Source organism: Mytilus galloprovincialis, chromosome 7, assembly GCF_965363235.1.
Source record: "Mytilus galloprovincialis chromosome 7, xbMytGall1.hap1.1, whole genome shotgun sequence".
NCBI classification, from domain to species: Eukaryota; Metazoa; Mollusca; class Bivalvia; order Mytilida; family Mytilidae; genus Mytilus; species Mytilus galloprovincialis.
The window spans coordinates 34042557-34055908 of NC_134844.1; the positions used below are offsets into that span (position 1 = coordinate 34042557).

The 13352-nt window shown below is 33.7% G+C and overlaps 1 protein-coding gene across 49 annotated transcripts in view; it reads left to right on the plus strand.

Moving 5' to 3' along the window:
- The window catches only part of LOC143082836 (uncharacterized), an 83550-nt gene that overhangs the window by 12876 nt on the left and 57322 nt on the right, over positions 1–13352 (plus strand). The window contains exons 5-7 of one of the 49 annotated variants that reach the window (XM_076258752.1): positions 6951–7353; positions 8081–8107; positions 10745–10778. The exons of 27 other annotated variants lie outside the window; for them this stretch is intronic. In XM_076258752.1, coding sequence (XP_076114867.1) covers positions 6951–7353; positions 8081–8107; positions 10745–10763 — 449 coding nt within the window. In that variant the 3' untranslated portion in view covers positions 10764–10778. Of the gene's footprint in view, positions 1–37; positions 897–1189; positions 1879–1929; positions 2375–3395; positions 4297–4549; positions 4940–5289; positions 6217–6448; positions 6812–6950; positions 7354–7618; positions 8005–8080; positions 9011–9033; positions 9335–9618; positions 10722–10744; positions 11390–11675; positions 12305–13352 lie in introns of those variants that run through there. 21 more of the 49 variants (XM_076258749.1, XM_076258751.1, XM_076258771.1 and 18 more) reach the window with 21 other exon arrangements.

A 13352-nucleotide genomic window follows, 5' to 3' on the forward strand; every position in this document is an offset into this window, starting at 1 on the left:
GGGTGTAGTAGTCACATGTACCCATCTCTGCTTTCAGACATTCAGAGTTATGTAGAATGGGCCAAGCAGCAGGCTAACAACTGGCAATCCAACAGACATGGTAGGACCTCATCAACCAAAGAGACCGCTGTCACATACATTCTTGACCACAAGGACAATCTTATGCCACAATGTCGAGTTTGTAATACTTTCCTAACAAGTGAAGAAGAGCTACGAGATCATCAAAGAGAAGTTCATAAGGAATATACATTTTTCTGTAAAATCTGTGGAAAAGGATTTAAAACGTGGAATGGTCATTCTGGACACATGGAAAGACATAGGAGAGGAGAAATGTGATTTGGATTTTGTCAACTTGTTAGTGTATATATTTCTTTTTGGAACTGACGTGTGCTCATTTGGTTGTTTGCATACATGTTTGCTTGCTGTCTTCCATTCTCCATTTCTACAAGTGTTTACCTAGGCAAATGGGTCCGTTATGTTGCTTCTGTCCTGATTCAACTGTTGAATACAAGGTTTTCATTGTGTTGACATAAATCAATGATAAATCTGTGAAATTCCAGTTTTTCAGTTGATTTGATAATGTCAGTATACAAAATGTACAGAATTAAGTTGTAAAATTGATTTTCTAGAGACCAAATTCTGTGTAATGGAAATCTTGGTAAGGATATTGATTTTGTACCAGGCTTTCCAAATCAATAAGATGACTTAAGGTTGTATTGATTAACAGCACAAAATGTAATCATTATATTAATGGGGTTCAGTAAAGGATATATAGAATTGCTATTCTATGTATTGGTGCCAAGCAAATATCTTTTTAATAAGTATTTGATGCTCAATGTATTTTTGTAAAAGACTATGAATCTATAAATGGAATAAATTATTATCAGATAAACTTACTATTTTATAGTAACTATTGAAAAGGATACTTGAACATAAAAGTAAACATGGACTGGTTTATCGCAGGTATTTGTGAAATAAAACTGTATATGGAAACATTCAAATTGTAAATAGGGTTGTTAGGGGAGGAATTCATAGCCTGATTTTCCTTTGTGACAACCCTATTTACATTGAACTCAAGTTTAGACTAATACTTCTAAATAAACACATATCAATCAATGTAAATCCGTTTCTACTTATAATGAAATGGCTTATCATTTCTGCAATTATTCGTAGTGGCTTTTCGTTTCAGTTAGTTACTTAGAGGCACAACTGCAAGTCGATCCTATTGGAGAAAATTGGTCTAAACAAATGATCAAAGAACACATGAGGAAACTGAAACGACGTGAAGTAAACCGACGATATTACATGAAGAGGAGGGAAAAAGAACAGCGGAATATTCCTTAACTAACCAACTTTATATTGCAGTGTCTTCAAACTGTTTTTAACTTATCTGCCTTATGTATGCATTGAAATGTAGACTTCACTTGAGAAACACTGAAAAAGCATAGCAAAATAAAGTACCGTCATAGTAAAAGTGTTGAATTGAGTGTACTGTTGGCCACTTGATACTAAATATCTTATCAATAATCGGTTTTATCATTTTGGTCTGCATATCACCATAGAAAGTGTTAGTGTTATGAACTTTGAATTGAACTGGAGCAGTGGTACTTGGGATCTTTCGCATTAGTAATTTACAATTCTTTTGGCTTCCAGATTCAGTTATTAAGAATTTTGACAAATGAGGAATTATGACACAAGTTTGACTTAGTTAAATAAACGCTTCTTCTTGTAGTAAAATATGGTTTCTGATAGAACAACATGCATATGAAATACAAGTCATTATTTTATTTTAGTATCTTCATGAAATTTTTATGTTGGTATTGCTATTAAATTTGTGCATATTAAGCTGGAATACATTAAAATAATTTGGTATATCGACTGATTATTTTATTCAGTATGATTTGAGGATGGTTATTTTCTTGATTTCAGCAAGTAGTTCATCATGGACGAAGCCACCTTATCAATGTCGGACATGCGGCTATTTGACCACTGAATATGATGAAATGGATAACCACCAGCAGACGACACATGGATTGGATTACATAGCATTTTGTATTGAGTGTGGAAAAGGATTCAAATCACTTTCGGGATTCAAAATTCACAAAAAAATGCACGAGGAGAAAAATGATTCTTATCCAACATGTTGCATTTGTGGAAGACGGTGTGCTAGTCAAAGCAGATTAGCTGTACACATGCGTAGTCATTCTGAAATAAAGCCATTTGCTTGTTCACACTGTGACAAGTCTTATAAACATGAAAAAGACTTGAGAGATCATAAATGTCGTGCAACTAATTGAAGAAAGTATACGAAAATAATCTATAATAAATAGAATTATGAGTTCTGCTATATTGTAAAATAAAACAATTTATTTTTTTTAACCAAAGTAATAAAGACAAATTGAATCAAATATGCAAATGCACCAATAAAAAAACAAGTAAAATACATTTACATTGTATAAAGATAAATGAAGTTAAAAGATATGTCCCTACAGTCTTCAAAGGATGGTTCTATAATGAAATGATTTTACCTGAATAAAAGGACTAACCTCTCCTGTTGATGATGTGAAGCAATTAATTAACTTTTTGTATTCCATTGTAAATGTGAAGATCAACTTTGAAATAACATTTATTTGAACTACAACTTGGTTGTCACAATATGTTATTAGGCTGTGATTTGGATTTTCATGGGCAAGATGTTTATCATTTTGTCAGTTTACTTACTTCAAGTGTGGACACTCTGGCCAGTACCTAGCCTTCAAGCATTGGCATAGTTTAAACAATTAATGTAATCAGTAAATTTTGAGTTCATAAAATCTCTGGTTGCAACTTATTTGGGCTAAACTGACGGAAGATTAGGGCTTTTTATTTCAGATCCTGTTAATTTTGTTTCTTTAAAAGGTTTCTTATTTTATCTTTCCAATCGTTGATCTTGATTTTACTTGTTGACATATACAAAAAGATGCATATATATTCAAAGTTTGATAGTTATATAGAGACTTTAAGCTTTAATATAATAACGTTTTGTCACGTAACCTGTTAGTCTGTTAAAAATACAAAATATGGAATATAAATCTTAAAAAGTATATACTAAATAATTAAATTCAGGGCAAAGTTTACCATCAAATGAAAGCAGAAATAAACACTTCTTTCTATCTTATGCTATACCTTTGACAAGAAAAATTTAAAAGCCTTTTCTGTTTCCTTTCTTTTATTTGTTTTTTTTGGACCATTTCTTTGATATGGACACATTTGATATATTGATATGTTTTGCTTTACACTTGCATAGAATCTTCAGCTTATAGACTACATCAAACTTTTGCAGTTTGCCTAGTAGATTTAATTTTTACATAGTGTTTTACACTTGCAATTAGGATCCTTCTTTTTCTTGATTTCAGCAAAGTCAACAGACTCTGAACATTCTCTGGACACTACATCCTGTGGTCCACAACATCACCAATGCCGGATCTGTGGATTCTCTTCTGTGTCGTTAGATTTAATGAATATTCACCATCAAACAAAGCATTCGAAAGAATATGTTGGTTATTGTCGTCTATGTTGTAAAGGTTTTAAATCCAATCTCGGCTATGAACTGCACAAGAAAATGCATGACGGAGAGACTGGTTCATTTGAACAATGTACTGTATGTGGAAAATTATTCCATGGTCAGAGTCGACTTATTACTCACATGCGATGCCATTCAGAAGAAAAGACATTTGTATGTTTGGTTTGCAATAAGTCTTATAAACATAAAAAGAATCTTCAACAACATAACTGTTCAGCTGGTGTGTCGGAGGAAAAAAATTGATAGAATTGATTGTTTAATTAAGAATTAAATCTTGTGATTCATATCTGCTTTTGCTACACTTCATGGGACATCTTTTAATCTATCAAAGAAGACTTACTCTGCTCTTTATTTCTCTGCCTTTGTTTTGAGAAATTTTATAGACACTAGTAAATTCCCTAGGACACATGTGATTCAGTCTTTCATTATGTGATAGACCAGAGAAAAAATGTCACAAATTAAGCTGTAGTTTAAACAATTGGTGTAGAACAGTCTTTCTGGCAGTGAAATGTTGATGCTATGCACAGTATTTCTGGCAACTTTGAAAATAGAATGAATTATAATGATTTTGACTCATTGTTGATGTCTGTCACAGTGGATAATACCATTCATAATTTTATTTAGCTTTATGACTAATTATCTTGTTACAAACTAAATGTGTTGAAGTATTATCTAATCCTGATAAAAGTTTGCAATTGGAATCAAATTAGCATAAATCAGGCATTTGGCTTTTACTTTTGAATTGTTATCATTTTGGAGTGCCTTTTATACATCTTTCTATACAGTCAGGGGTTTACTCGGCTGTTGGTGGATGGATGGCCTTTCATTGTTCATATCCATTTCCAGTTGTCTCTGGTTGATAATTGTCAATTTGAAAATCTTACCACTTATCCTTACTTTTATATCACATGATATAGACATTATAATAAACAGTCAACAATAGAACACAGTGTTCCCGGTTAACGTTATTTCGTTTATCCTTTTCAGGGTGGGGTCAGGACAAATCTTTGGGTCCCGTGGCTGTGTGGAATGTATCTGATGGTGTGTGGAATAGGGAAAAGGAAACGGACATGGCTCAGTCTAAATTTCATGTTCAATTAATGGAAACCCCTCAGCCAGGATCACACAATTTAATTCCATTAAATACTGCCAGTAACAAACCTTGTGTGCTTTGTAAAAAGAATAACATTCGAACTGCAACAGGACTTCCAACAAAAACTTATTACAAATGTGATACGTGCAATGTCTGCCTTTGTCGACCTCAAGTTCGAGACTGCTTTGTTAGGTTTCATAATATGATGATGGAACAAGATAGCTTGCCAAATTGATGTTATTATTGTAATGCGTTTATAGTATTAAACTTCCAATTTCATGTTATGTGGGTGCATTTGTCATGATCTTTCGTTCAATTAAAAATTTGTTGAAGTTTTATGTATTGAACCACTCGATCGTCAAACCAGGACTTTAAAAGTTGTTGATATTTTTGATGTGGAAATATAAAAGTCTATTGTTGAATTAATTTCCAGTTGGATAAAGTAAACTTTATAACAAAATTGAAGACCTTGGACTATGTTGCATATATTAAGTTAATTAGAGGAAGTAGCATGGTAGGATGTAAATGTTGCCTTAGATGTTGTTTGTTATGTTCTAGCTAGTTTTTTAGTGGTCTGTTTCTGTTTAATTATCAGAAAACGTGTAGGCTAACTAGGTCTTTCTTGTCCTTTCAGGGATCCTGTCCTTAGAAGAGATTCAATATAGTCCAAAACATGATGAACATAATGAACAATCTAAATCGAAACAAGCTGGACATTCACAAGCCCCTGATTGTGATCTAAATGTCGTCATGACCGAAATTTCTGCTTTACATGAAACAGGGTCAAAACAAATACCGTCACCATTAAAAGTACCCAAGATGGAACGGTCGTTGATTCAAGATGACGATGTTCCACGTAGCATCCTGTCCCCACAACATAGACTTGTTCATAATCAAGGTGGCCGTGCATTGACCTGTTTATATTGCAAGTTAACAGGATGTAAAACGGATAAGGGATATTCGGTTAGGTCATATTACCGATGCGAGTGTTGTGATGCTGCATTGTGCAGTAGTGGATCTCGTAACTGTTATAATCTGTTTCACGAATTCTTAAAACGAACACGTAATCCAAATCTCCAGTGGACAAAGTTTACATACTGATATGAATTAAAGAAATAACTGCTGTAACCGGAACTATGTCCTTGTGAGCTATGACTTAATATCAGTGAAGTCGTATATAAACGGTGTTATTCGGTGATGTTACGTACTGTTCTTAGAGAGTCTTAAAGCGTCAATGTTAGGAATGTTCTTGATAGCAATGTTAAGTGTTTAGTTTTAGTGTAGATGGGTATCTAAATACTTATATGATTAGGACGTTTTGGAAGTCGATGGAATATCCCAGTTTGCAATGCAAACTCTATATGTTGTTGATTTTGTCTTTTCTGCTGTTGATGTATCTTTAAGTAGAATTAAGAAAATCAATCCGGCTTAATATGCCAAGTATGATATGCGTAGTACAGTTGATAGTTTATGTATTTTTACATGTGAATTGATTTTTACGAATACGAAATCAATAAGGCTTGTTTGCATTACCTTGATATTAAATCAATACGTTGTTCTGTTGGATATTTTTATTGCTGACAAGATATCAGATATTGAATCAATGTTTTGTGACTGTTTCAGTATGAAGTATGTGGCTTATTCGGCTTTGTGTTTTCACAAAATACCAAACAATACAAAATAATACCCAAATTGAGTCTGTATGTAAAGAAAATTGCAATTTCTTTTAATAAGACACAAAACAATGCCGGATCCTTCCCACGTGACTTGATATATGTCATTTATCCTTTCAGAGGAATACAATCCTGTAACTCGTCAGTCGTTGCCAGGACAACATGTGTGTATTCGTGCTGGTAGTAACAAAACATGTATCATGTGCTCGGTAGTTGGAAACAGAACCAAAATCTCTAGAGAAGTCCGAAAGTCTTACTTTAAGTGTGACACATGTGACGTCTTCTTGTGCAAAGGATCAACAGATTGTTTTAGTTATTATCACGAGTTGATGAAGGAAGTTGACTTTGAATATATGCTAGACCGAAAGATGATTAAACAGGTCTTAACAGTCAACTATCGAAATTGGTGTCGAAGTAATGGTGTTCGGGATGAAATTGACAATAACATTTAATTGGACAAATAAAGAAAAGATTGAGACTTTCTTACATTTCTATTGATCTCCTATAGCCACGTATTTCGATGTATCTAGTCAATCAAAACCATTTAAGTTTTAAGAACAACCAACATTTTTATTTTTTTGAATCCAAAAAAGCCAATCAGAGCCATACTTGTTTCTTTCAGGCAGTTCCAAGAATAGAAAAGTAACCAGTCGTCCCGTAATCCTACACCAGCTTGTTTATACAGAAGAAAAGAGACTGAGAAAATGTGTTTATTGTCATTTTAAAAATGCCAGAACCTATAGCGGACATGCTGTAACATCCTACTTTCAATGTCAAGCTTGTGGTGTAGCTTTATGTAAAACTATGAGGAATTGCTTTGGTGACTTCCATAAGCACATTGAAGAACGTGGATGGAATGATTTTAATACAGGGACCGGTCGTAGGAGGCTGAGTGGGTCCTGGATCAAACCAGAACCCCTTACTACGGCAACTGTACAATCGGACAGTATATCATCTGTTGACACGGGATCCCACGAGACTCCAGAATATACTTACTGTATCAGTTTATCGTCTCCCGATTCTCAGTAAACTTGTCATTTTCTCTATAGGAAGAAGTCATTTTGACATTGACTGATTTTTACATTGTCTTTTTTTTTTTTAAGTTATTTAGTGTAAACTAAGATGAATTTGAAGAAAAAAATCGTATTTGATGTTGATTGTTATTAAAGCGTGGACTTGTAACAGAAAATAACCTCAGTATTATTCAAATGACAACCTAAGATCGACAGTTGTAAATTCCTCAAGGTTATCTTGCCTCTTCATGTTTCAAATATACTTTATTTCTTTCAGAACCAGCGCCGCCTTTTGGCCATGGTTCGCAGAAAGTGAATGAAGAAGCTGAACATATTCTTATTCATACTGAAGGAAATAAACTGAAAGCGTGCGTTTATTGTCAAATTAACAAGGTGAAGACTCGAAGGGGATGGACTGTCAAGTCATATTACATGTGTAAGACATGTGAAGTACCTCTTTGTCGAGGTTCAAGAGATTGTTATTATCATTACCATAACCTTATTGGTAGCAAACTGTCAGGAAATAATCCTTCAAATTCGGTAATCAAACTAGTCCGTTATGCCCCAACGGGAAGTTATCAAAATGATTACGAGGAAGGCACAAAATACACTCTATAGTTGTTTTCTTCCATGGAGAATAAGGAATACTTATTGTTTGTTTTACACGTTGTTATTTTGTGTCTGATGTTTTACTGGTTATGTGATGAAATAATAACTAGGATCTGTTTTACCTTTTCAGATCCTCGCATGTTAGAGACCACATTAGGTAATGACCCTTTCACGTTCAAGGACTCCAAACCAAAATCATTCCAGAAGTTACAATCCTTAGGCCACCTGGTTGTACCTACCTTTGAAAGAAAACTTAGACCATGTGCTTTTTGTACAATGTGTAAAATAAAAACAAAATCCGGATGGCGCGTGTATACTCGGTATAAATGTGCCGGATGTGATGTTCCATTGTGTACTAAGCATAGAGATTGCTTCCTGTTGTACCATACAACTCTTCTCTACGATCTTGAATCACGTCATCTGTCTGAACATGCACATACAACATAGTGTTATATATGAGGTTCTGTTCTATACAAATTATTTTCATTTCTATGAAGTTGTAATAAAATGTTTCTGTCGTGATTTATATCTCATCTAAGTTACCCATTGACATCGTACTGGAGATAACACCCAGTATATGTTCGATTACTGGCTAGTAGTCGGACGCTCATTTTGTGCTCAGCTTGATAGATAGTATACTTCAATGTAAATCATGTTTTGTTGTTTAACTAGTAGAAATTGGCTTGACATATTTATATCATACAGTTCGCCTTTATGATCTTTGTCACTGCGAAAATTTATTTGAAATCCTTACCCATTTAAGTCATACTTAGTATCTCAATATCCTTATTATTGTCTCGTTGGTTAAACCGAGTAAAAGTGTTTTATACTGATAAACGTTGAGAACAAATAAAATAAACAGTTGGTCAATTATGGGTCTCGTTTTGATAATTATGGGTCTCGTTTTGATAACTATGGGTCTCGTTTTGATAATAGTGCTGTTAATTCCGCATACATTTGTTTCTTGTCGAGTTTATTTATGCTACTTTAGTAAATACAAAGATGTGTGTTAATTATTATATTTGGTTTGGAACTACTATTAAAGAATATATTCAGTTCAGTTTTGTTCTTTTTTCCTTTCAGAGGCTTACAACGTGGGAGGTAGCCAACAGGATGTTCTCGTTTTCTCAAGTACTCGGGCTTTATCTGGAATGGGTCACATGCTAATGAATAATCCAGAAGGGAAAGCGAAGGCTTGTGTTTATTGCCTCACAAACAATATCAAATCTAAGGCTGGTTGGAAAGTTTATACAAGACATCGATGTTCTTTATGCAATATTGCCTTGTGTACAAAAAATAGACCATGTTTCTATTTACATCATAAAAAACTACTGGAGAGGTCCAATCTTGTTCTGAAAAAATGAATGTAAATTGAAATATAGGTTATGTGGTGTCTTCTTTGACATGGCTGTGTTGTTGGGCTTACTGTAAAGGATTGCACATGTTTATTCCGTATGAATTACTAGATTAATTATTTACGACCATTGAAGTTGGTTTCAAAGAGAGTTCGTGTAAAATTATTTACGACCATAGAAGTTGGTTTCAAAGAGGGTTCGTGTAAATATTATAGATTTACACACTTGTACATCAAAATTCACGAATGACCAGTATTGTTAATTTTCAGTTACGTAAATCAGCACTTGACCATCTGTTTATTTTTCCTTTCAGAATCCTTAAAGTTTTACCAGATAAATGCAAATGTGTTGCAGAGATTAGAACACTTTGGTCATCGAATAGCCAACACCCCAGAAAGTAAAACAAGGCCTTGTATATACTGCAAATCCATGAAAATCCGAACTAAATCTGGCCATCCAGCATTATCCAGACACAAGTGCTCCAAATGTGATATTCCACTCTGTACAAAAAATCGAAATTGTTTTGCATTGTTTCATATAAACTTTATGGGAGAAGAGTTAGCTCCTGCTTTTCAGCTCGACCCTGGTCGTTGATATATACATCTCATAGTGTGGGAGGTCCTTTCATTCAACTTTATGTGAACAATTGGGATTTAAATTCAATGTTCAGAAACGTTGGCTGTCAGCCAGTTTGAAAGTTTCGTTTGTCCTGTTCAATATAAAGTATTGTTTGGATAGGCATTTCATGGGACTGTTTTGAACTGCATGTACGTGTGTATATATATATCAAAGGTACCAGGATTATAATTTAATACACGCGTTTCGTCTACATAAGACTCATCAGTGACGCTCAGATCAAAATATTTATAGGGGATGGTATATATGTGTATTTCTTGAATGCAAGAATAGGTTTAAGTTTCATATATCTTTTTGATTACTTGAGATTTACGATCAAGATTTATGGTTTGAAAAAGGATAAGGAGATTAAAATCGATATTTTTCGACTTATAAGCAATATCGTCTTCTTGCCATCTCAGCTCCTTTCAAAAACAAAATATACAGGATTACAATTGCAGTTTCCATGCATTATCGTTGTTATATTGGTTCTCTAATATTCCAGCTGAGTTGTTTTTGTTATAGTTTGACTTCATTGTTTGTTATGGTGTTCTTTTTTCATCATTGACACCTTTATTAGTTTATAAGATAATACTGTAAATTGTGTGATATGATTCTGAATTCCCTTTGAAGTTGTTATACTCGTCTCTCGGATGCCTTCACATGTATACCCTTTATGATTATTTCACAATAAAGTGATGAAGTTGGAGAATCGAAATATAATTTTTAAACTTCGTGATTGTAAATTTGTATATATGTATTTAAATCTTTTGTAGTGGAAAATAAACGAATTTCTTCAAATGTTTTATTTTTTTCCGTTTCAGACGCCGATGTTTCACATAATTCAATCTACTACAGCAGGGTTATGCGGACTTTAGAAAATTCCGGCCACACTATCATTCACACTCCTGACAAAAAACCAAAACAATGTGTTTATTGTAAATCTATGAAAATCAAGACTAAATTAGGACATCGAGCGTTCTCTAGGCATAAATGCTCCAAATGTGATGTTCCGCTTTGTACTAAAAATAGATCTTGTTTTGGTCTGTACCATTCTCATTTGCTGGACCAGGCGGTGGCTTCAAAACTTTATTCGGGACAGCAGCGTGTACATATGTATTAACCTGTTTAAATACTGTGTCATTTTGTAAAGGATTATTATAGAAAAGTTATGTGCTTCAATGTAAACATTATCTGTTGGTTTTAATCGACACACTTTTATTATTTATACTTCACGTTTATAGATTGATATTTGTCCTCTGCTAAAAAAAAGTTTGTAATTTTGTGTAAAAACGCACGTGTCTTTAAAGAACAATGTTGGATTTTTGTCTCTGTAAACGTCTTTGTAAATACCTTGAGTCTTGGGTTATATTCTGCTATTGTCGCTTAGAGCCTTTAGTAATTACTCGTTGAATATATAGTTTTCTAACCACACAAGCGCTATAACCAATAAAGTTGAAATAAATCTTGTTGAGAAATAATTAAAACCTTAAGATTTATATGAAATGTTGCATGTGTCTTGTATCTGAAGAGAGCCAGGCAATGTAGGGTTGCAGGCGTGTTTTACCCAAATATAGCACATGTAGTGAATCTCGAAGTTTGAACTTAGCAGAAAAAACATTATTTACTTGAAAAGTGATATTTCCTTTCATAAAGAAATGGTCATAAGTTCATGTACAGCTGTGAGTTTTATCTTTCCATTAGGATCAACTTTTGGTGAACGCAATACTGAAGTACTTCTTTTTCTTCTTTCAGAACCTTTATTCCAGAGATACAGCAACGTGTTTGGACATCGTCCTCACGCCTATTCTAATGCTTCTTGGGAGAAATTGAAATCTTTAGGCCATTATATTACTCACACGGATGGTAAAAAGGTCACGCCTTGTGTATACTGTTCCATTAATTCAGTCCGTTCGAAGTCTGGACGCAAAACATACACCCGATGTAAATGTTCCCTCTGTGACGTGCCTCTGTGTACTAAAAACAGGGACTGTTTCAATTTGTTTCATCGCTCTGTTTTGGAAAATTCATAATATATGAATACATTAATTACGGGCATAGTGATATAGTGCAAACTTGAGCTTAAATCTGTAATTGTGACAATATATTTCAAAGAACCCACAACAATTTGTTTCATCGGTCTGTTTTGAAAAATGTATAATATATGAACACATTAAATACAGGCAAAGCGATATTTTGAGAATTTAAGCCAACTTCGTAATTGTGACAAGATTTCAAAGAATTTGCATTAATATTCACATAAACATCTTTGTCAGGTGAACTGTTTGTTTATATTCTGTTAACAACTTAGTGGTGTCAGTTGGAATCCATCATGCCTCATGTTAAGGTTGTGTTGAAATTGCTGCTTGAATTGCTTTCAAAACCTATTAAGTAAATTTCGTACAAAACCTTTGAAATATTGATAAATTTTCTGTGTAATCGATTGTTTGAACCTTCAAGATAAAAACCTGAAGCTGTGATGCTTTGGACTTGAGTAAGACTTTGGGAAAATATCTGCGAGTGTGTACAATAAGTTCAGACAAACGGCTCTTCATCGGTTATACTAGAAAGACTAGGGCATAAAGAGTTGTAAAAATGTGCAAATTGCTTCAAAAGTCGATGAACTGTTTGGAAAATAATGCTGTTTTTTTCAAAAAGGAAACTTTAGGTAGTGGCAAATGGCAGACTACCTTTTATTTGAATTGTTTTAATACTTTTTATGTGAAACGAACTTTTTGACAGAAAACTAAAGGACTGGGAAGCAAACATATAGTTTTTTTTTTAAATACCCGCTTAAAAACTATTTAAATGACTGATTTTCCCCCAACACCACCTCGTATGGAAAACGACTCGTAAGGAATAGTTGTCTTTGTATTGGTGACAACTGCAAGTTTTGTTTATATAATCATGTGTGAATGTAACGTGTAGATAGATACAAATAGTGTAGTATATGAAAAGTGGTGGTATGGAATATTTGTAATTTGTAATTGGAATCTTGTTAATAACATTTAATAAAATATATGATTAAAAAATATCAAGAGTGATATGTATTGTGTTTTAAGTTGTTGGATTTGAATGCATGTGGAATGTTGAATTCAATATGCCTTGAATCGGAGTCTAATATCTTAAGACTTTTAACTCTTCGTCTCACGGAAACTATTGGATCAGTTTCTATCGAACAGCATTGTTAATGAATGAAAAATCCCGACCATCAGATGTAATCCTTGATATAATTGTTTAGTTTTCAAATTTGTGTGAAATAACTAACCAGGTCATATCTATGGAGCAGGATAACAAATTTAAGGGAGAAGGGGGGGGGGTATGAATCGCACTGCCCATGTGCTGATAAGACGACGACTGCATATTTGTACAACACTCCCTGATGTCGTTATACGGTACTTCGCTAAATATTGGAGAAATAATTTAAAAAGT